Source organism: Erithacus rubecula (genome assembly GCF_903797595.1).
Source record: "Erithacus rubecula genome assembly, chromosome: 16".
Taxonomy (NCBI): Eukaryota; Metazoa; Chordata; class Aves; order Passeriformes; family Muscicapidae; genus Erithacus; species Erithacus rubecula.
Window position 1 is genome coordinate 17,059,804 of NC_136668.1, and position 23,063 is coordinate 17,082,866.

General features: G+C 49.0%; 1 protein-coding gene across 3 annotated transcripts in view; it reads right to left on the reverse strand.

Annotated features, from left to right (window-relative positions):
- Positions 1-6,001: 6,001 nt before the first annotated feature.
- NR3C1 (nuclear receptor subfamily 3 group C member 1) overlaps positions 6,002-23,063 on the reverse strand; it is a 57,605-nt gene continuing 40,543 nt past the window's right edge. For all 3 annotated transcript variants that reach the window (XM_079319825.1, XM_079319826.1, XM_079319827.1), the window contains exons 5-9: positions 17,300-17,563; positions 13,951-14,095; positions 10,012-10,142; positions 7,207-7,364; positions 6,002-6,376 (exon numbers count right to left, since the gene is read on the reverse strand). In XM_079319825.1, coding sequence (XP_079175951.1) covers positions 6,224-6,376; positions 7,207-7,364; positions 10,012-10,142; positions 13,951-14,095; positions 17,300-17,563 — 851 coding nt within the window. In that variant the 3' untranslated portion in view covers positions 6,002-6,223. The remainder of the gene's footprint in view (positions 6,377-7,206; positions 7,365-10,011; positions 10,143-13,950; positions 14,096-17,299; positions 17,564-23,063) is intronic.

Sequence of the window (23,063 nt, forward strand, 5' to 3'; positions counted from 1 at the left end):
AAGGCTATTTATTGCCACCACCCCTCCTCCAGGTTGGATTTTATCAGCTGATCATGGGCTCAGTCCCTGGACATCAGTGGCTCCTCTCTGTGCCACTCCTCCAGCCAGACTTTGACAAGTTCAGTATTTACACTTTTCTATTTTGAAATGCCCGTGTACTATATCTAATATATTTAAATAATATATTTTCAGGGTCACCAATAATTGAAGTTATCAGTAGCCCTGGTAAAGAAACTTGCTGGATCCTGGCAGGAGCTTGGCAGGAGCACTGGGAGCATCTGGGAGCCCTTTGGGATATCCAGTAACACACAGCCAAGGAGTCTTTTATTCAGTAATTCCCCAGAATCTGTGACAATTGTGTGCCCAGAGCTCCACACGAGCTCAGGCTGCAGGGGACAAAGCAGGGACAAAGCAGGGACAAAGCAGGGACAAAGCAGCCCCCTGGGACCATCCCAGGGGCAAACACGAGCTCAAAAGCTCCAATCTCAAATGTCAGAACTGTAAAAATGGCATTTAATGGCATCTTCTCCTAACCAGTCTGAAATGGCATCATTTTCCTGGGATGATGTGAACACAACAGAACCATGAATTGCAATCACATGCTGGGCTTGACCCGAGTTCCTGGGAGCTGAGGACAGAGGAATGAAAGAGCAGCAGGTGAGGGAGGGCAGGAGCAATGGCCAGACCAGGCCAGGGAGGGAAGGGGCAGGAATCCTGCAGGGAATCAGATCCTGGGCCAGAGATGCTTCTTTTGTCAAAGGAATGGGACAAAGGGGATTTGGGGTGGAGTGTGACCCCACTGAGGACTCCATGCCCTCACCACGAGCCTGGAGCCATGAGCAGCTCTGATGAGTGTCTGATGGCTCTCCTGGAAGCATAGAATATATAATATATAATATAGAATATAGAATATAGAATATAGAATATATATAATAATAAACCCAAATAAACATGGTGACTGTAAATCCCATTCTTGTCTTGCTCTTACCCCCCCCCCCCTCCCCATCCATCCAGCTTGGGAATTACCCAAGAGAAATTTATGTAAGCTTTGTTTTAATTGCAAACAATTCAAAGAAATCATTCCCTGCTGGGAACTGGGCCTTTTCTGCTGCAGTTAAAGGAGGTTTTATTGCAGGCCTGGCTCTGAGCTAGGGCTGGAAATGTGGAAACTCCAAGGGAGCCTCATGGCAGCATCTGCATCCCTGGGCTGAGACTTGCTGAGCCAGGAGCATCTTCAGAGCTGGAGAGGCTCCTCCAGCACTGCTGCTTCACCAGCTCCTTTTCCTTTATTCACCAGCTCCTTTTCCTTTATTCACCCAATCCTTTTCCTTTATTCACCAGCTCCTTTATTCACCAGCTCCTTTTCCTTTATTCACCAGGTCCTTTTCCTTTATTCACCCAATCCTTTTCCTTTATTCACCAGGTCCTTTTCCTGTTTTACCCAATCCTTTTCCTTTATTCACCCAATCCTTTTCCTTTATTCACCCAATCCTTTTCCTGTTTTCACCCAATCCTTTTCCTGTTTTCTCCCAATCCTTTTCTCCTTTTCCTGGGCTCTGTCTCTGCCCAGGGCAGCTCAGCCCCACACCTGGGGACCCCCAGGGCCTTTCTGTACATTTTATTTCCATCACTGATGTTGGGCAGCTCCTGCCTTGGGAAGGAGCTTTTATCACATTCTGAGCATCAGACACTTGGGAAGCACTGCAGTGACAAAATACAGTTAAAATCAAAGAATTAACAGGGATTGAGGTTTAACTCACAGAGTCCCTCCCCTGCCATGTCAGACCCAACCCTGTCCAGGACCACAACAAAAACTCCACAAAAGCATTTTGGAGCCATTTAATGAAAAAAGCAGAATTTTATTATATGGTTTCTGTCCATTATTCGGCATTGCTGTAAATGGCTCACATTTACTGCAACTTCTGTACAGATGTGTGGCTTTGTATTACCAGAACAGCAAATTTAAATGAAAAAATAAATGTTCAACAATTCCACACAAGCTTTTACAGTCCAACATTTCACTGAGTAGGTGAAAACTACAGACTTGTTACTACAGAATTATTCAGCATGAATAAAAAACTACAACTTTTATTTTTAAACAGGAGTCACTGGTTTAATTTTTTTTTTTAATGCTGTTTAAAATTGCTGTGATAAAAATAATGATTTTTTTTTTCTTTTTAATAATGCCATACACTGGTATGATATAGGATTTGTCCCCAGTATATATCTTTTTTGTTTAATATACAAAATAGAGTAATGAGCCATGGCTGCCTCTGCTGTGGGCAGGGGGTGCAGGTGGGGTGTTCCCAACACTCTCAGCCTTCCCTTGGACACCAGGCTGGGGAGGCCTCGACCTTCATGGAAAATTTGGTTCCTATGAGTCAATGGCTCAGCAAGCCCTGGCTGAGACTGGGACAAGGGCAGAGCCTGCCTGGTCTGGGACCACGAACCCCAAACTGGAGGGGACCCTAAAGCTCATCTATCCCCCTAAAACAACTCATGTATCCCCCTGAAACTCATCTATCCTCCTAAATCTCATCTATCCTAAAACTCATCTATCCCCTCTAAAACTCATCTATCCCCTCTAAATCTCATCTATGTCCCCTAAATCTCATCTATTCCCCCTAAATCTCATCTATTCCCCCTAAATCTCATCTATCTCCCCTAAATCTCATCTATCTCCCCTAAAACTCATCTATCTCCCCTAAATCTCATCTATTCTCCCTAAATCTCATCTTTTCCCCCCTTCCACCAGACCAGGCTGCTCCAAGCCCTGTCCAAGCAGGCCTTGAACACTTGCAGGGATAGAATGATAATAATAACAATAATAGTACAATCAGTATAAAATCTCACCCCAAGTCATGTCCCTGAAGTCCTCCCTCTGGAATTGGGCCGCAGGGTGTTTCCCACAGCCCGTGTTCATCCAGGCACTTTCTCCTCCCTTCCTTTCCCCCCTAAGGCCACTGCGAGTCCTGAGCGGCTCCGTGCACTGGGATAAGGCACTGCAGGGCCGGGGGTCCCGGCTTTTCCCAGGCTGGGGGCTCCGGTGAGCAGCACGGCTCTGCCCGGGGCTGCGCTCCCCCGGGACCCGGCCCGAGCCCCGGGAACCGGGACACGGGGGGAGCGGCTCGCCGGCCGGGCTGGGAGGGGTCCCAGAGCTCACCCGGACCGGGAGGGGTCCCAGAGCTCATCCCGGATCGGGCTGGGAGGGGTCCCAAAGCTCATCCCGACCCGGGAGGGGTCCCAAAGCTCACCCGGACCGGGCTGGGAGGGGTCCCAAAGCTCATCCCGACCCGGGAGGGGTCCCAGAGCTCATCCCGGATCGGGCTGGGAGGGGTCCCAAAGCTCACCCGGACCGGGAGGGGTCCCAAAGCTCATCCCGGACCGGGCTGGGAGGGATCCCAAAGCTCGTCCCGGAGCTGGAGGGATCCCAAAGCTCATCCCGGACCTGGAGGGATCCCAAAGCTCGTCCCGGAGCTGGAGGGGTCCCAAAGCTCATCCCGACCCGGGAGGGGTCCCAAAGCTCATCCCGGACCGGGAGGGGTCCCAAAGCTCATCCCGGACCGGGCTGGGAGGGGTCCCAAAGCTCATCCCGGATCGGGCTGGGAGGGGTCCCAAAGCTCACCCGGACCGGGAGGGATCCCAAAGCTCATCCCGACCCGGGAGGGGTCCCAAAGCTCGTCCGGCCCCCAGCCCCGACCCCACCGTCTGCAGCTCGCTCCCTGCAGCTCCTTTGCTGGCAAAACCCACAATTGGGGGTCCGTGTCCCCCGGCCCCACGCTGTCCCCGGGCTCTGGGGTGCAGGTTCATTCCAGAGGCAGAGCAGGTGCCCCAGCCCAGCAGCACAAACTCCAATCTGCATCGCAAACGGAGGATTCCCAGCTGCAATTACAATCCTGACCTTTGCCTATTACAAAATGTACATATTCCTTACAGATCACGAACAGTGTGATTATTTCCTTTTATTAAAGATGCTATTTTACTCCAAAGTACTGAATATAGGATCTTTTTTTTGATAGGTATAACATTCAAAAAGAGCTTTTAGAAAGGACGAGAATTGAGTTTCCTATTTCAGCTGGAAACCAAGGTCTGCTGGATGTAGAAATGTGCTGTGAGCACCCCACGCTCTGTATTTACATATTGCTGGCACCTGGTTGTGGATTATTGCCCGATTCACATCGGTTCTGCCTGGGGGAGGCTGTGCCCCTGCTCAGCCCTGCCTGGGGAGTGTCCCAGCCCAAAAAGCCACCGGGAATTGTACACAGTGATTCAATAAACACAACCCGAGCCCAGAGCAGCCGGGGGATTCCCCCGGAGCCTCTTTGGATTCCAACAGCGGCAGCCCGGCCAGGCTGCCTCCCGCTCCGCCTGCCTGTGACCCCTACAAAAAATAGAATTACATGTATCATGATAAAGCAATCTGTCATCTAAAAATCATCCTTATTATACACTATACAAGCTATTTTACAATCATTTAATAAATTGCTTTTAAAGCTGCAGTAGCCCTTCCCTTATTTTTTTTTTTTTTTCCTTGGATCAGCGAATATACCGATTATACATATTTGAAACTATAACTAAATATAAAAATATATTAGGTTTTGTATTTTCTCAGATGATCTTTCTCATTTCTATTACACAAACGATCTGGCCACTTTTGAGTAAAAATCAAATTTTAGAGTGGCGTAGTAAATATTTCAGTTTTGAGATACAGAAAATCGTTAAGGTGCACGTAGAAAAGGCTACTACAGCTTCTAAACGTCGAAAATATCCTCATCAATGGCAACAAGGAGAAATCCACAAGGCCTACGGGGATTTATGGCACGCCAGGAATTGAGTGTGAAGGGCTGCAGCCTCACAAAGACAGAGAAGTTTGACAAGTCCAAGAGCAGGAGCTGAGCAGCAGAGCTCTGCTCTCCAGGGCAGGTGTGAAGTGGCTCTCAAGCAGGTGAGTCTGAGCTGGGAGATGCAGCCCCAGCTGCCTGGGCAGTCCCTGCAGAGGAAGGTTCTGGAATCCTCGGGGGCACAGCCCCAGCTGCCCCCCCCTCCCTCTGCAGAATCGGCTGCAAGTGTACAGAAAACAGAGTTTCTCCACACAGAAGTAAACTTTTCTGGAGCTATGCATATTTTCCTGAAAATTTCCTGATGGGCAGTCAGGACTGATCTTCTTGGCATCAATGCAGCCCGTGACTCTTTGCGTTATGGCTGTTGCATCATATGCAAAAATCAGGCTTCTTTTTTCTTTTTTTTTTTTTTTTCTGTTTTTTTTTTTTTTTCAGTATATAAAATAACCTGCTCATTTACATCCAGTTAGGACTGGGTTAATTTTCTATGAATCTGCATATCCAACGCTTTTGCAATGTACCAAAAGGATTTGTTTCATCCGGATCTACTGAAATGAGATTTGAGAGTGTTCTCCCACCCACCCTGGCCCTTAGAAAAAAAGCCCAATTTTTATGGCCACTTTGCCTGTTGAAAGCATTAGGTTAGAAAAGCCCAACCCAGTTTCACATGAATCTACTCGAGTATTTACTGTCTAGAGGTCATTTAGGAAAGCTACGAGCTGCCCCACCTTAAAAAACCAGCTGTACAATAGGCATCTTGAAGTATTACAAAAAAATTATGTAAGAAAAAAATGAACAAGCCGAGTTCACGGTATATAAAGTTAAAGGAAATTGCTAAAACCAGACAGTAATAGCTATAAAAGGCACAACTTCCCTTTTCTGATATACACTTGTAAACTTTCTTCAGGTTACATGCATAAACCAAAATACTATCTTAACTTTAAAAAAAAAAAAAAAAAGAAAAAAAAATCCAAAACACTTTACTAAAATAAAAAAAAAACAAAAACCAAAAAGCCTAAAAAATTGTCTCCAGCCAACTGCAGCAATTAATGAATGAATTAGCAGAATGTTCGTAACAGCCTCAGAGCTTGTCACTGGTGGTTTGATGCATCCAGGGATGGTGCAACCAGGGGAGAGAGAAGATTTCTGCCCAAACCAATTTTTCTTTTCCTTTCCTTTCCTTTCTCCCCCTTTCTTTCCCAAACACAAGAAATCCACTGCTTCTCCAGCCTAACTCTTGGCCCTCTGTAAACCACATGTAGTGCATAATTACAAAAGAAACACCTGCGAGGACAAAGGGAACAAGTTCTGTAGGTTTTTCTCTTTACAAAACAAAGCTATGGTGTGACGGATTCTTAAGGCAACCCTTTGTGTTAAGGCAGTCACTTCTGATGAAACAAGAGCTTCTTGATATTTCCATTGGAATATTTTGGTATCTGATTGCTGATGATTTCTGCCAACATTTCTGGGAACTCAATACTCATGGATTTATCCAAAAATGTCTGGAAGCAAAAGCTCAGAAGATTTTCAACCACCTACGAGTGACAAGACAAAGAATTACTTGCAGATTCAGAGAACTGTTCCCCTCCCTCCTCCCCAGCTCCTGCCCACAGGATGGGGCTCAGGCAGGACGTGCACAGGAATCCTCATTTAGTTCACTAATTATTGTCTGTGGCACTCTGATAATAAAGCAAACAGACAGACAGTGTGAGGCTTGACAAACACTGAGGAGATCTGGTTCCAATTCCCATTCCAGCAGGTAAATAAGGATAAGCTAAATGAGATCTTTCCAGGTGCTTGCTACAGTAACAAGAAAAAAAACAGCAATTCTGAGGTCTCAAAGTTACCCTTGTCTTAAACACTGCTTTGTGCTACATGTGTAATTAGAATTAAACTGCCAAAGGAGACAGTCTGAATTGGAAATTCCTTCAAAATTAGATCACTGCTAACACCACACAGAGTGCTGAGGCATTGTTTTAATGGAATTTCAAACTATTCCATAAATTCTTTACTTCTTGGGCTCTGAGATAAAGCTGCTTTTAAACATCACATTTCTGCTTCTACTGCAAAGTCAGTCACAGTTCCTGAGCTCCTCCGTTTTAAAGCAACATAATTTTTAAAACCTGGAGAGACTGAGAATGAGATGAATTACCCAATTAATTGCTGTGGATTGGGCTCAGGCAGAGGCAGCCTGAGAGGACCATGTTCAAGGCTGTCAATTTGCCTTTTGTGAGACAGCAGAGGAGCGTGACCTCCTCCTCCTCCTCCTCCCTCCCTTTAAATTTATCTCTTTAAATACAAAGAGCTGGAGGAGCTCAGAGCCCCATTTCTCTGGAATGGCTGCAGCATTGCTGTCAGGACTTACATCATGCATAGAGTCCAGCAGTTTAGTCAGTTGATAAAACCTCTGCCAGTTCTGGCTGGAGTTCCCCTCCCTCTTGACGATGGCCTTGCCCAGCTCCTTGATGTACGTCATGCGGATCTCCTCAAACAGGGACTGGCTCTTCAGCCCCTCCTTGGGAACTGCAACAGGACAGCAGCCTCAGAAACCCTGAAACCCACCTCAGCAGCACCTCAGCCCTCTGGCACTGCTCACACAGAGGAACTGCCATCAGGGCTGTGCTCACAGCACAGGGAGCAGGAGGGGATGTTCAGGTTAAAATCTGCAATTGTTCCCTGTCAGGGTGGGCAGGCTCTGGCACAGGGTGCTCAGAGAAGCTGTGGCTGCCTCTGGATCCCTGTCCAAGGCCAGGTTGGAATGAGATAACCTTTAAGATCCCTTCCAACCCAAACCACTCTGTGATCTATAAAAATGAACAGAAGAAAAAGGACTTGGATTGACTGAAATGACAGCAGAGAGACAAGGAGAGAACAGGATGGGACAGTGACCAGCTGAACACAAAGCCAGGCCTGCTGCAAAATAAAACAAACAAACCTCCAGAGGTATCCACCAAAAATCAGTGGGAAGGGAACTGGACCATGCAGGCAACAACAGCCAGCCCTGGAAGCAGCTGGATGGAGAACCAAGAACCTCCAGGGCTGGAGCTCCTGTGTTCTCCAGGGCTGGGGAAACGTGACTTTAGGAAGGTTCCATGAAAATCCTGCATGCCAGGGAAGAGCAAGGGCAGGATCACAGGACAGCCTGGCTTGGAAAGGATCTTGAAAGATCATCTGGTCCTGAGCCTCCTGACACGGATCAGGTAACGGGCCCAGAAGGCACAGACAGGGCAACAAGCACTGCAGCAGCCATGGGCAAGCTGGGCTGGGACAGGGCTGGGACAGGGCTGGGACAGGGCTGGGGACACCAGGAGGGGCACAGGACCCACAGCCTGGCATTGCAGCCAGGGCAGAGCTGTGCCTTTCTCCTGCTGTGGGGATGGTCCCTGCAAAGCTGGGAGAGATGGAGCACAGGGACCCCACAGGGCCCCAAGGTGCTTCTTTGAGCCCCTGATCACCTTGGGGAAGTGAGGGAGGTGAAGAGAAGAGCAAGAGACAAAGGTGACCAAAGCATGGCAGAGGCCACAGAGCACATTCCCTTCCTCAGGAAATCCAACCTTCCTGCACTGCCAGCCTCTGAGAGCTTCTGGGGTGAAGTCTCTTGTTTCTTGTCAGGAGATGAGACCCGTCAAGTGTTTCACATGGAAAAGGTCCCTGAGCTACAAGTCTAGACCTGAGTGGGATTCCTGTTTTACTCCTTCTCCTCAGCTCTTGGAAAACTTCACACAGAAACACAATAAACAAATTCAAATTGTCAAGTTGTGGATTAAAGAGCTTTAGAAACTCCAGCTATTCAATTGCAGAAGTTCCCTGATGTTCCACTCACACAATGTATGTAGTTAACAAAATGAGGATAAATTGTGTCCCACTGGAAATGGAGAGGAGAGGCCAGTGCCAGCTGCTGCAGGGGCTGAATCCTGCCAGTGCTGCCTCCTCACCACTTCTGCCATGGAAATTTCCAGCTCCTGTGAGGAAAGTTGGCCTCTACCACACCCAAAACACTTGAGGAATTTTTGGGAGAGATTTCAGAATCAAACAGGAACTGTTTGAAATCTGCAGTTTCAGGGAAGTTTTAAGTTCCTCCAAAGCCCACGGCCATGAAGGCTGAAAGGCTCCTCTGAAAAGAGTCCTTGTCCCAGTTCTGGGCTGGCAGAGAGGCAGTGCTGGGCACTGCCAGGCTGGAGGGGCACTGGGGAAGGGGCCAAGGCAGCCTGGCACTGCCCTGGCACTGCCCTGGCACTGCCCTGGCACTGCTGGGGCTCCCAGCCCTCCTGCTCTGAGCCAGAAAAGCCAAGGTGAACAAATCCCATTTCTGGGTAACGACCAATGCTGTCACTCACTGGGAACATTGAAGATAAGGAATATTAACAATATTTCCTTTCCATCACCTTTCAGGTCCCTTCCAAGCCAAAGCACCTGATGAGGATGATGAGGATGATGCAGAAGAACCAAAGAACCCTGCCAGATCCTCACCTGCTCTGGGCTCTTGCCACCCTCCAAAGACACTGGCACCACTGGCACTGCTCTGAACCAAAGCCTGGGGCCAGGAGGAGCAGGGACACACGGGGGTGGGATAATGGGGTGGGAAAATGGGATAATGGGGTGGGATAATGGGGTGGGATAATGGGGTGGGATAATGAGATAATGGGATGGGATAATAGGGTAGGATAATGGGATAATGGGATGGGATTTCCCAGGACACAGAGGCTGTGCTGGAGAGAGGTGCACAGCTCACACCCACCCCAGCACACTCACACTCACACTCACACTCTCACTCTCTCTCTGTGCTGAGCCCCTGCACTGCAGCCAAGCCCTGGCTGATCTCAGATCCCCAGGGATCTCCCCATGGAGCAGGGCAGAACAGAGTTACTGGCTACAGAGATATCAACAGAGGGGAAAATAGCACTGTAAAAGGAATTTACACATCATCACTTGCATTAGTTTTGTTGTCTCAGGTTATTTCTGTATATTCTAAAAGGAGCATTTTTGACACTGCACTTTGAACTTTCATGCAGTACAGACAGAATTGACTAAGCTCTGACTTGTTTAACTCCAGCATATCCCACCCAGAGATAAAAACCAGCATGCAGCATATTGTACACAACTATCCCCCACTGTATAAACCCAGCACATCTGCAGAAGGCAAAGGCTTGGTACTGAGCTGTTCACCTACTTGTGGAGAGGAGAAGCAAGGTCTTCATGCAGAGATATTCCTCATAGGACACCTGGAGGCGGGACAGCTCTCGGGCCACCATCAGCATGTGCTTGCACTGCTCATACATACAGGGGAGATTCATCCTCTGCCTGGGGAACAAGCACAGCAGTCACTGACAGGCCTGGCAGCAACAGGGCAGGACAGCTGGGACACCTGAGAGCCACAAAGGCTGCACCAAGGACCAGCTGCAAGCTCTGCTTCCTGCAGTGACACAGCAATCAGTTCAGTCTGAGTTCCCAGAGCCTCTCACCCTCCCAGGGAAACACAGAGTGCCACACCAGAGCTGGGATTTCTCTAATTCTTCCAAGACTTTTGAGAAGTGCACCTAATTTAATGCATATTTATGTATTTAGGAGTATTTTCCTGTAACTTCTCAGTTTTCAAAGTGACTTTATGCTTGTGCCCATCTATGTTCCTGAAGCAATGACCAGCACTGCAATTAAACTTCATTATCTTTGTACTGTAATGAACTTGTTTCTAACCATAAATGGAAAGTCATGTTGACAAGCAAAGGCAAATCTTGGAATCAGAATAACAAACATTATGTGTATTTGTGTATTTGTTTTTCCCATTTCAATGAAGCTTTGCATCAAGGCAGGAACTCCTTTAATATCTCATCTGACACAGCAATCTTGCTTATGGGTGCTCTTACAGCTGGTTACTGTGAAAATTGCAGAATTAGTTTGGAGTGGGAAATGAAGAACAGACTAATTCTGAAGAGTGTAAGACAGAATTATGCTCCTCCATGGGTTTTCTATAGTAGAAATAACTATAACTCCATGGAATGAGCACACAGTGTCTCTGCAGTGATCCAGCACCTCATTTTTTGATAATGATGTGTCACCTTTCCTTGGCATCACCCACCCAGCCCTGCAATCTACAGAGAGACAAAATGGGATGGCTGTGGGAGTCACCAGCAAGATTGGGTTATGAAACAATTACTGCAAAGCTGATCACTCTCCCAGCCTCCCTGGCCTGGCCCTCAAGGAGGATTATCCAGTCCAGTCACCCTGGGGGCCAACAGGGAGCAGCCCCTCCTCAAGGTGCCAAAAGCAGGGGGAATTCTGGTGGCTTTGGGAAGACAGAAACACAAATTACTGAGACTGCTGAACCAGACCAAGCCCAGGAGTCAAACCCCAGCATTTCCAAAGGACAATTCCTCCCCCAGGGACTGGGCCAGGTGTGGCACTGCCCCACAGCTGCAGCTCCAGCTGTGGCACCCCCAGCCCAGCCCAGCCCAGGGAGCAGCAGCACAACCAGGGACATATCCTGAGCCCAGGATTTCCAGGAATTTGTGTCTCAGCTGGGCAGGAATTCAATGGCATCTGCTCCTGAGGGGCACAAGTGGGCACTGACACTGTGCTCACCCACTGGGCACACTGGGACACTCCCAGAAAGCTGAGACAGAACCAGCTCCAGTTCCAGCAGGGCATGGTTTCAATCACAAACTGGGCAAACAGTTATCCAATACTGCAAAATCACAGGTCTAAACCCTTTCCAAGTACTAAATAATGGCCTAAAGCCTAAGATTTATCCAGCTGCCAAACTTTTCAACAGCTTGAATCAAGTTTCATGTGCGTGTGTACAAAAACATGTATAATATATATAAAATTGCCAGCTAGTATAGACATACCTCCATAAAAAAGAAATAAATTACAGGAGTACAGAGGCAGAAGTAAAATATTCAATAAAAATTCAGTTTTTAGGAGAAGACTGAGCAAATGACTAATATGCCAGTTTAAGACATAAGAGGAGAATTCAATCCTCTTTCCCAGCACACACTGTCAGCTACTGGATGTTGCTACCCCATGGAAGAGCAGCAAATAGACAGGAACACACTGGGCAGGGCTGGCACAAGGATAACTCCATGAAGGAATGATGCTGCTCAGATGCTTGAGCAGACACATGAGGCTAAAGAAAGTCCATTGATTAAGAGAATTAATCCCATAAAGAAATCAATCAGTAGCTGCAGTTATGTCCAGCTGAACCACCAAGCTTTGGACACCCCTCAGGTGGAGTTTCTATTTCCTTCCCAACAGTTTTCCCTTGAGAAGTTGAAGACACTGAACTGCACTGAACATGAGGGTGAGTCCTGAAGGCTCAGGAAGGGAAGAAGAGGTTTCTGAGGCCATAAAAAGCCAAGGAGAGTGACCCAGGAGCAGCTGCCCTGCTCTGTGCCCCAGCTGACCCCCCAGCCCCCAGCTGACCCCAACCCCAGGCACTGATTTTTGTCCATCTGATTGATCTCCCTGCCCTGCCCAACCCCTGGCACTGATTTTTGTCCATCTGATTGATCTCCCTGCCCTGCCCAACCCCAGGCACTGATTTTTGTCCATCTGATTGATCTCCCTGCCCTGCCCAGCCCCAGGCACTGATTTTTGTCCATCTGATTGATCTCCCTGCCCTGCCCAACCCCTGGCACTGATTTTTGTCCATCTGATTGATCTCCCTGCCCTGCCCAGCCCCTGGCACTGATTTTTGTCCATCTGATTGATCTCCCTGCCCTGCCCAGCCCCTGGCCCCAGCTCTCCCTCTCTCCCCTGCTCCCTGTCAGATTTGCCCTGAGCTGGTTCAGTTTTATGGAAGGATGGGACATAAAAAATTACGACCAGAGAGTTTTATGGAGAACCTGGAGCTGCCTGGAAGGGACTGCAGAGCTCTCAGTCAGCTCAGTGTTTTATTGGAAACAAATGTCACTCTGATATACCATTCACCAAACCCTAGCTGGAAGGAATTTGGGAATTACTGTTTGCTGTAACTGCATCACCCTTTCACTTCTGGGGCTTCTCAAGAGTTCCAACACCCAGCACTGAAGCTCTGTGGCTTTGCCCCACTGATAAAACAGCAGGAGACCTCTGACTTACAGCAAATTAGATGCTATTGCACTGAGTGACAACTTCAATGATTTCAATTCCACCACACAGAGACTGTTCTGCTCCAGGGACATATTCTAAGCACTCTGGTAAACACAAGCACACAGATGGACCCTCACCTACCATCTCCTCTCCAGCCTTTTTAAAAAAAAAATATTATTATAAGGCAACGATTAGAGTTTATAAAAGCCTGGATAAATATTTACAATGAATTAAAAAAAAAAGGCAAGGGAATAAATAAACATGAAATATGAATTGCTGATCCCACAGAAAATGTAACAATTATTACATTTCTTTAAAAGACAGAAAATATTTGGGAGATCTGATTTTGAAGCGAATTAGGACCAAAAATATTAAATTGTGCCACAGCAGGCTAAAGGTATTGCCTCCAAACCAAAACCAGTAAGACCCAATCACCTCATTAATCCCAAATCCCCTCTTCTACACAGAATTACTGCACGACACAAACCTGGAAAAATACAAGGAAAATGATGTGTGGTGCAAGAAAAAAATATATCCAAACTTTCCACCAAATTCAGCTTTGCTTGAAAGCTGACAGCAAAGTTCAACAAGAAAGTGTAAACCAGGCAGGTTGTTCCATCTTTAACCTTGTCTCTTCAGCCCTAATTTCATCAGAGCAGACAGAAATGTTTCACTCTGGCAAACTCCTAGGGCCATTCTGCCACTTTGATACACTGAACAGACAGAACATTATGCAATTTGCCAAACTTTTCTCTCCATCCCAGGCATATTTTTAGCTCTGACTGTGTTGGCTCTGATCAAATGAATGATTCTAGTGAATGGTGCAGGAACAGTCACAATATGGAATGTTAAAGCACAAACACCTCCCACAAAAACTTCTGGATATAAATACACTTAATATCTCAATTACCTTCCGCTTGACTGAGTGCAAATGCAAAGCAAGCTGGAGAAAAACAAGGGGGGAGAGAGGGTGGGGGTGTCTGGGAGGATCCAGCAGGCAGAGCCAGCCCCAGGCAAAGCCCCCCTGGCAGCTGCTACTCACTCATTAATGATCAGGTCTGGAGCAAAGCACAGCAGGTTGCCATTGGACTGCTTGTAGGATCTCCAGCCTAAAGCAAAAGCCATCAGGAACATCCAGGAGTACTGCAGGAGGGTCATTTGGTCATCCAGGTGCAGGTTTCGGAAACCTGGAGAAATAAAAAGAGAGGGGGGATGGTGGTAGTCACAAAAAAGGAACAAAGAAGTTGTGTGGCCTGGAAATGGAGCAGGGCCATGAGCAGCACTGTGCTGTGTTATCAGGGCACAGAGCTACAGGCAGTGGAAGAGATGCAATATTAAAAAATCACAGTGCATATGTGTGGGGTTATCTGGAACTGATGGTCAGTCAGATACATCACAAAAGGCAACAATTGTAGTTCACATACTCTGTAATTCACTGGGCTGCCTTCCAAAAATAACAGGGTTAGCTCCTTTTCACCAGAGCAGTCTGCTAGACAATAAATGATTTCACATCAAATTCTGTTCTTATTCAACAATTGCACACTGAATCTACAAAGTGTGCAGTGCATTAGTTACCAGCATTAACTCCTCTAATCTCACATGTAGCATGAACAGAGCCAACTGAGCGAGGAGGAAATGAGAAAAACCTGACAAGTGGTCCCTCAAGGAGTCTGAAAATGCCACCAGCCTCAGATTTGCAGCAGCAGCTCCCATCAGATCCAGCCTACACTCACCAAGAAACCACGGTGCCATTATTAGAGCCTGAATACAAGCTGATTTTATCTATTTTTATGAAGCATCTGACATCTAAAGAGCTCATAACATCTAAAGAGCTGCTTCCTGAAGCTGTGCCAACAGGCAGAGCCAGTGGATGGATGTGTAACAAAGCTGGTGGGTCCAAACACAGCCCCTGGCTTTGGAGGCACCAGGAGGGAGCAGCTCTGAAGTCAAAGAAAGGGTTTCAAAGTGATTCCAGTCTTTCTGGGTCAGACCTTCCAATCTGTGCTCAAACCCTCCCCAGGAAAAGGTTATTTTGAAATCCCAACCAAAGGGTTTGGCAGGGAATGCTGGCGTGCTGTCAGCATGGCTGATGGGCTACAACCAGGAGCAGGATATACAAATTAAACACTCCTGAGGAACCACCTCAGCAGACAAAAGAAAGGAGATAAAAACGATAAGGATAGTTGCTATTAAAGCAGCTATTAAAGACAAGATTGGCATTTTCATTGAGAGCATAAGCTCTAACCTGAAGGGTTTGGCTAATTACAAAAACTGCTCAGCAGAGAGATGATGAACAGAGAAGTGTTTTATAAAATGGAATCTAAATCTGGATCTGGGAATACCAGATGGTCTCCCAAAAACCTGTCCCAGAAGGAAGTGTGTGCATGTGAGCCTCTCCTAGAGCAGCCTGAGCTAATTCAGCACCAGTGCCCAGTGCAAACAGCCCTGACACAGAATGCCAGAGTTACTGAGGCTGCAGAAGTCCCCCAGGATCACCCAGTCCAACCTGCCCCACTTGTCCACCAGACCCCACAAATCTCTCCAGTCACATCTCTGCTGGACATGGCTGCATTTGAGTTTCCCAGCCTTTCCTTCCCACTGTTAATTTATTTCCCCTGCTCAAAGAGACACAGTTATGACTCATAAATCTCATTATTTTTCTTTTTCTCTCTTTTTTTTTTTTGGCAGACCTGTTCTGTGATGTTATTTTTGGGCAACCTATGCGTCATGGAGGTGTTTTTGCCAGGGTTTTTGAGAACAGGTAGTGAACAGCAGTGACAGGGGTGAAGGGAGATGAACACTGGGCTTTGTTCTGTGGGAACAAACACCTTCAGCTCCCCTTGGCCCTGGCCTCTCCAAGACAGAGTCCAAGGCTGAGATCTGACATCATTGCTTCTGTGTCTGCAGGTGGGAGCCAAAAGAGCAGCACACCTCCCTCTCTGCCCAGGTAAGAGTCAGTTTGAACAGAGCTGGAGAGAAAGTAACACCTTGACTTGGAGCCTGGAGCTGGACAGTGAGGGGCAGTCAGGAAAAATCCTGCCATGGACAGACCCAGGAGCCAGCACGGTGATGCTGGGCTGCAGCAGCCAAGAGAACCTCATTGCTAAAAACACTAAAAAAAATTGTTTACTGTCCAGAGCAGCTGTGGCTGCCCCTGGATCCCTGGCAGTGCCCAAGGCCAGCCTGGATGGGCTTTGGGGCAGCCTGGGGCAGTGGGAGGTGTCCCTGCACAGCAGGGGTGGCACTGGGTGGCTTCAGGGTCCTTCCAACCCAACCACTCTGGCATTCTGTGAATCTCAGGTGGAGACAGAGCTCATACAAATAGCTCTCTGCAATAGTTTAACAATCAATACCCATTTATATAAGAATTTTAATATCCAATGGTCAAAGTGTACAATTAAAATTGTACACCTAATTTGTGGTAAATAAATGTTTGTATTCTTTTCTGCTTTCCTGCTCTGGAAGCACCTGAACCATGAACAAGTTGTGATATTACCAACACTTCATCTGTGCAGCCTGGAGGAGAACAGGCAGAAAAGTTCAGTGGGAAGCCTGCAGCCATTCCCTGTGTCTGTGTGTGCATTCCCTGTGTGCGTGCACTCCCTGTGTCTGTCTGTCCATCCCCTGTGTCTGTCTGTCCATCCCCTGTGTCTGTCTGTCCATCCCCTGTGCCTGTCTGTCTATTCCCTGTCTGTCCATTCACTGTCTGTCTATTCCCTGTGTCTGTCTGTGCATTCCCTGTGTCTGTCCTTCCTCTGTGTCTGTGTGGTCCCTGTGTCTGTCTGTCCGTCCCCTGTGTCTGTCCATCCCCTCTATCTGTCCATCTCCCATGTCCATTCATCCCTCCCCATGTCCCTCTGTCCCTCCCCTGTCCATCCATCCCTCCCCATGTCCCTCTGCCCATCCCTTCCCATGTCAGTCTGTCCCTCCCCATGTCCCTCTGTCCCTCTGTCCCTCCCCATGTCCCTCCATCCCTCCCCCTGTCCCCCTGTCCCTCTGTCCCTCCCCCTGTCCCTCCGTCCCTCCCCCTGTCCCTCCGTCCCTCCCCCTGTCCCTCTGTCCGTCCCCATGTCCCTCTGTCCCTCTGTCCCTCCCCATGTCCCTCTGTCCCTCCGTCCCTCCCCCTGTCCCTCTGTCCGTCCCCATGTCCCATGTCCCTCTGTCCCTCCCCCTGTCCCTCTGTCCCTCCATCCCTCCCCCTGTCCCTCTGTCCGTCCCCATGTCCCATGTCCCTCTGTCCCTCCCCCTGTCCCTCTGTCCCTCCCCATGTCCCTCTGCCCATCCCTCCCCATGTCCCTCCATCCCTCCCCCTGTCCCTCTGTCCCTCCCCATGTCCCATGTCCCTCTGTCCCTCCCCCTGACCCCCTGTCCCTCTCACCCCCGTGCATTACCTGGGATCGCCTTTGCCCACTTGACGGCCGCGACCACCTGCCGGCCGCCGAGCATGTTGAGCGTGGAGAGGATCCTCCAGCTGGAGTCGGGCAGGGAGCTGTCGTAGCCCGAGTAGAGCACCTCGGGCTCGATCACCTCCAGCAGGGACACCAGCGTGGGCGTCAGCTGCGGCAGCGAGGCCGGCACCAGGCTGCCGGCGCCCTCCGGAGCCTCCCGCGGCCCCGCCGCCTGCAGCCCCTTCAGCTTCTTCTTGGTCTTGCGGGCTGGGGCGGGACGGCGCGGTGAGACACGGGGACACGGGGACACGGGGAGATACGGGACACGGGGACACGGGGGGATACGGGGGGATACGGGGACACGGGGACACGGGGACACGGGGACACGGGGGAGATACAGGGACACGGGGACACGGGGACACGGGGAGATACGGGGACACGGGGACACGGGGAGACACGGGGACACGGGGGAGATACGGGACACGGGGACACGGGGAGACACGGGGAGACACGGGACACAGGGACACGGGGGAGACACGGGACACAGGGACACGGGGGAGATACAGAGACACGGGGACACGGGGAGATACGGGGGGACACGGGGATACGGGGGGACACGGGGATACGGGGGGATACGGGGGGATATGGGGCGATACGGGACACGGGGAGATACAGGGACATGGGGACACAGGGGAGACACAGGGGAGTGCACAGGGACACAGGGGAGATAGGGGGACACGGGGACACAGGGATACAGGGACACAGGGGAGCACACAGGTGACACACAGGTGACACACAGGTGACACACAGGTGACACACAGGGACACAGGGGAGCACACAGGGGAGCACACAGGTGACACACAGGTGACACACAGGGACACAGGGGAGCACACAGGGGAGCACACAGGTGACACACAGGTGACACACAGGTGACACACAGGGACACAGGGGAGCACACAGGGGAGCACACAGGTGACACACAGGGACACAGGGGAGCACACAGGGGAGCACACAGGTGACACACAGGTGACACACAGGGACACAGGGGAGCACACAGGGACACAGGGGAGCACACAGGGGAGCACACAGGGGAGCACACAGGTGACACACAGGGACACAGGTGACACACAGGGACACAGGGGAGCACACAGGGGAGCACACAGGTGACACACAGGGACACAGGTGACACACAGGGACACAGGTGAGCACACAGGTGACACACAGATGACACACAGGGACACAGGTGACACACAGGGATGCAAACCCAGCAGGGCAAATGCTGCTCTCCTCCCCCCAAGCTGGCAGCACTGCACTGAAACCTGCATGGCCCTGCTTTGCAAGGGCAGGAATTTCCTGTTCATTCCAAGCAAACTCCCAGTGAAAAGAATATTTTATATTTTAATAAATGCCACATTTATGCCCATGCTTCCAAATGTTCAATAATGTCATCCTGACAGGGCTGACCCTAAAATACAAGGCCAACCCTAAAACACAAAGCTGCCCCTAAAATACAAGACTAACCCTAAAATACAAGGCCAACACTAAAATACAAAGCTCAATCCCACCATTGGAAATATCTGCAGGACTGCACACTTTAAAAGTTCCTTTAAATACCAAACATAGAAACTAGGCAAAAGAAAGGGGAAAAAATGTATTTAATGGGTAAGAAGTTACTGGATCTCTTAGTCAGGGAAAACAGGGTTGGTTTTTTTTTTTTTAATGCTGGGCAGGAGGAGCTTTTTCTCTTGCCAGCTCTCTTGCTTATAAATCACTGCTGTGCAATTAAACCATAAAACTCACTCGCCAAATAAATAAAACATCACACAGAGATGTTAACTGTAAACTACAAAAAGTTGGAGGCACAATTTTATTCTATCTTGTCCCTAATGGAGTCTCCTGCTTGGCTCTGGCTCTCCTCGATGCAGGGAGAGCAAAGGAGAATTTTCCCAAAGTCTGGGACTGGCCACATGTGCCAAGCCTGCCATGAGGGAATAGCAACAGTTGTTTCCTTGGAGCAAAGAGTTTCTTGTTATTCTCAGTTTGGAAATGGTTGCTTCAAAATCCTTGCATATTCTGGCATTTTTTTGCCCCATTATCCGTGTTCTGAAGAGCAAATGAATTGCTTTGACTTAAATTTAGCAGCACATGCCTTCAGCTTCCTGCAGACACCTGGATGGAGTATTTCCAGCCCAGCAAGCCTGATAAAATTATAATCAAAATAAACAGATCTGATAAGACAAATTATTGTGCAAGAATTTTTATCAGGCTGTTACCAGTCTTGACTTAGATATATAGTTGTACCTCACATTAAAAAAAAAAAAAAAAAAAAAAGAAGGTTGAGCTAATATATTTCTTTGCAATTAATTTCCAGGTAATAAAAAGAGCACTAATTTAAAGCCAGCTCCTGAGGGCAGTTACAGGAGATAACCCCCACAGATAAACTCAGCATGGAGAGAAAAGCATCCAAGATTTTCTGTTCAAAATAGACAAAAGCCCCCAAGCCCCAACCTCCTGCAGGTTGGCTGCAGAGGCTTCCTCCTCCCTGCCTGGGGGCAGATGGACCAGCAAAAAACCCGAAATAAATCCCAGAAATAAATCCCAGAAAAAAAAATTTAATTAATTGCCAAGTTTAACTGTAAAATTGGGCATGAAAAGCCAAAAAAATGATGAGACTGTTTTTTCACGGGTATCAAACCCAACAATAAATCTTTTCTTGCAGCACATCACCAAGGGGAAAGGTGCCAAGGAACAGCAATTAATGGTGGGAGAGGAAATGAGAACTCAGGGAAATAAAGGCTGGAGAACAGAAAATCATCATTGTGCTCTGCAAATCTCTGCTACCTGCAGCCTGATGGTTTCCCAGTCACCCATACCCCAAAAAACATGCAACAGAAAAGAGAAAGTTCCAGAAAGGGATGGTAAGCAGGGCCAAAGGGATGCTGTGGACTTGAGGTTTTTTCCAATCTTAATGGCTTTATGGTAAAAAAAGTAATTATTATTATTATGGTCAATTGTGGTAAAAAAAAGACTAAGAGGAAATTATCCAATGAGTAGGAAGGGCCACTTTTAACTCACATCAATAACAGGTCAATGAAAATACTGCATGACAGAATGAATTAATTAATTAATTGATTTAAAAATTAATTAGTTAATCCATACCTAACAGTGAAATCCACTGTAGGTACTAGAAACAAATACCCAGAACAGGACAGAAAAGTGCAGCAGAAGGGGCAAGGAGCCAAGGACTGATGGACACTGGGATCTCTTCTGACCATTCACTGTTTGCTGTAACCATTGCTCATGCACTGAGGATGCAGCTGGGGACTTTTCAAAAAGAAATTACTGTCTAAAAAACATGCAAATTTAATTCTCTTTTTAACAAGTCATTCCTGAGCTGGGACCCTAAAATAGACAAGATAAAAGAAACTGGATTTTACTCTCTTCTGCACTTTATGCTGCTCCCAGTTTGCTTTTCTGCATAACCACTTCTCCATCTGTTCAGATCTGTCCCAAAAATCTTTGTTTTCAGGGTGTTTTCATCCTTTCACACAACTCTGGCCTCTTCCATTTTGTGCTGCTGAATTTCTAGATTCCTTTTCCCTCTCAGCCCTAACAGCTTCCCTCTCCACACCTTCTCCAACAACTTATTTAACCAAATCCACCCTCCAAAACCTCCCTATTCCCTCGGATTCCCAGTGCCAAAATCCAGACACCCTACTCTGGAAGGGCTCAGCTCTGGCACCTCCCCAGCCCAAAGCTCTCCACAATCCTCTGCTGCATGTCCTGCAGCCACTGGAAGGGATGCAGCAGGAGAGGCTCAGCATGGGAGCACCAAACCTGCAGCCAGAGAGCTGCTCCTGCTGTGAGAGCACTTCTCAACAGATCAACAGCTGAATATCACTGATCTATTCTGAAAACAACCTCGAAGGGAAAACATCCTAATCAACCTTAACCAAAGTGCATTCTTCTCCACAGTGCATTCTTTTCCAGCCCAAAAGCAGCCCTGGGGGCTTGGCATGGTTTGAGCTGCCCTTAGGCTCTGCTGTGATGTGTCCTTGGCCACCAGCAGGACAATGACCTGTCCCCATGGACACCAGGGGCAGGCAAGGGGCCTGTCCTGCTCTGACCTCTGAAGGATGGGGCCAGGCCCCTGGGAGTGTCCAAAACCTAAACCCAGCTTTTGGGAGACACTGAGAATCCTTTAGGGATTTATTTCAGAACCCATTACGGAGGGTTTTGGCTGTAGCCTCCCTCCTGCACATGGATCATGACAAGAGCTCAACAAGAACAAAGGGAGCAGCAGCATTATCCCAGCCTCCCTGAGGAGGGGATGTGCCTGGCAGGGCAGGACCTGCCCTGCAGCCAGGACAAGTGGGGCTGTGTCCCCCTGGCCAGGCTGAGCACAGGCAAGGGTGTGCTGACACAGTCTGTGCTTCATGGACCTCTTGAACTCACCACTTACACCTCACCAAGGGTATAATCACCCACTCAAATGCAATTCTGCTCATCCTTGGAGCTGACAAACACATCTTTGACATTTTTATTTTATCTGACAGTTTTGATTGTGCAGGTACTGCCAGGATAACTGCACCAGTAAGTGCTGTGTTAATCTCTGCTGCTCAGGGAGAAACAGCAAACATAAAATGAAGCTGACACTAATAAAAATGTTTTATGTCATTTTACAACTGCTGCTGAGTCTCTGGGTGATGTGGCCTTCAGATATTCTCACGAGTCATTCAGGACTCAGCAGAGAGCAACCATGTGGTGCTATGTTAAATTTAACCAATGTTTTCTGGAGAACTTTTGACAGGTATTTAAGAAGTATCCACAGCATGAACAAAAGTGCTTCAATTTCCTTCAGCTGGAAGATGCAATCCCCACTGCCATCCCTGTCCTCCCTGCTCTCTGTCAGGTCACTCAGACAGCACACCCTCCTGCAGGTGTTACACCTCCTCCAGCTGTTCTCCAGCTGTTCTGCTGTCTCATGTTCAGAGAGGAATGAACCCTGCACCAGCAACGCTGCTGCCTCTCTTGCAGTGAACAGCCAGCCTTGGTTGCAATGCCCAAAAATGCAGCTCAGGCTGCAGTGCTGCCAGCCCTGCCCCAGCAATGCTCACACATAACACAGCACAGAACAGCACAGATGAGCCCATCCCATCCCATCCCATCCCATCCCATCCCATCCCATCCCATCCCATCCCATCCCATCCCATCCCATCCCATCCCATCCCCAATCCCATCCCATCCCATCCCATCCCATCCCATCCCATCCCATCCCATCCCATCCCATCCCATCCCATCCCATCCCATCCCATCCCATCCCATCCCATCCCATCCCATCCCTGTATCCCAGCCCAGCTCAGCCCCACCCCACCCAGCCCCGCCCGTAAATTCCAGGTTCATCCCTGTCCATCCCTGCCCCGCCCTGCCCATTCAAGCCCCACCCAGCCCCGCCCATCCCAGCCCCGCCCCACCCATCCAAGCCCCACCCAGCCCCGCCCATCCCTGCCCCACCCATCCCAGCCCCTCCCATCCCTGCCCCACCCATCCCATCCCAGCCCCGCCCCTCCCTGCCCCGCCCACCCAAGCCCCACCCAGCCCCGCCCACCCCAGCCCCGCCCATCCCATCCCAGCCCCGCCCATCCCATCCCAGCCCCGCCCATCCCCGCCCATCCCAGCCCCGCCCATCCCATCCCAGCCCCGCCCATCCCATCCCAGCCCCGCCCATCCCCGCCCCTCCCTGCCCCGCCCACCCCAGCCCCGCCCA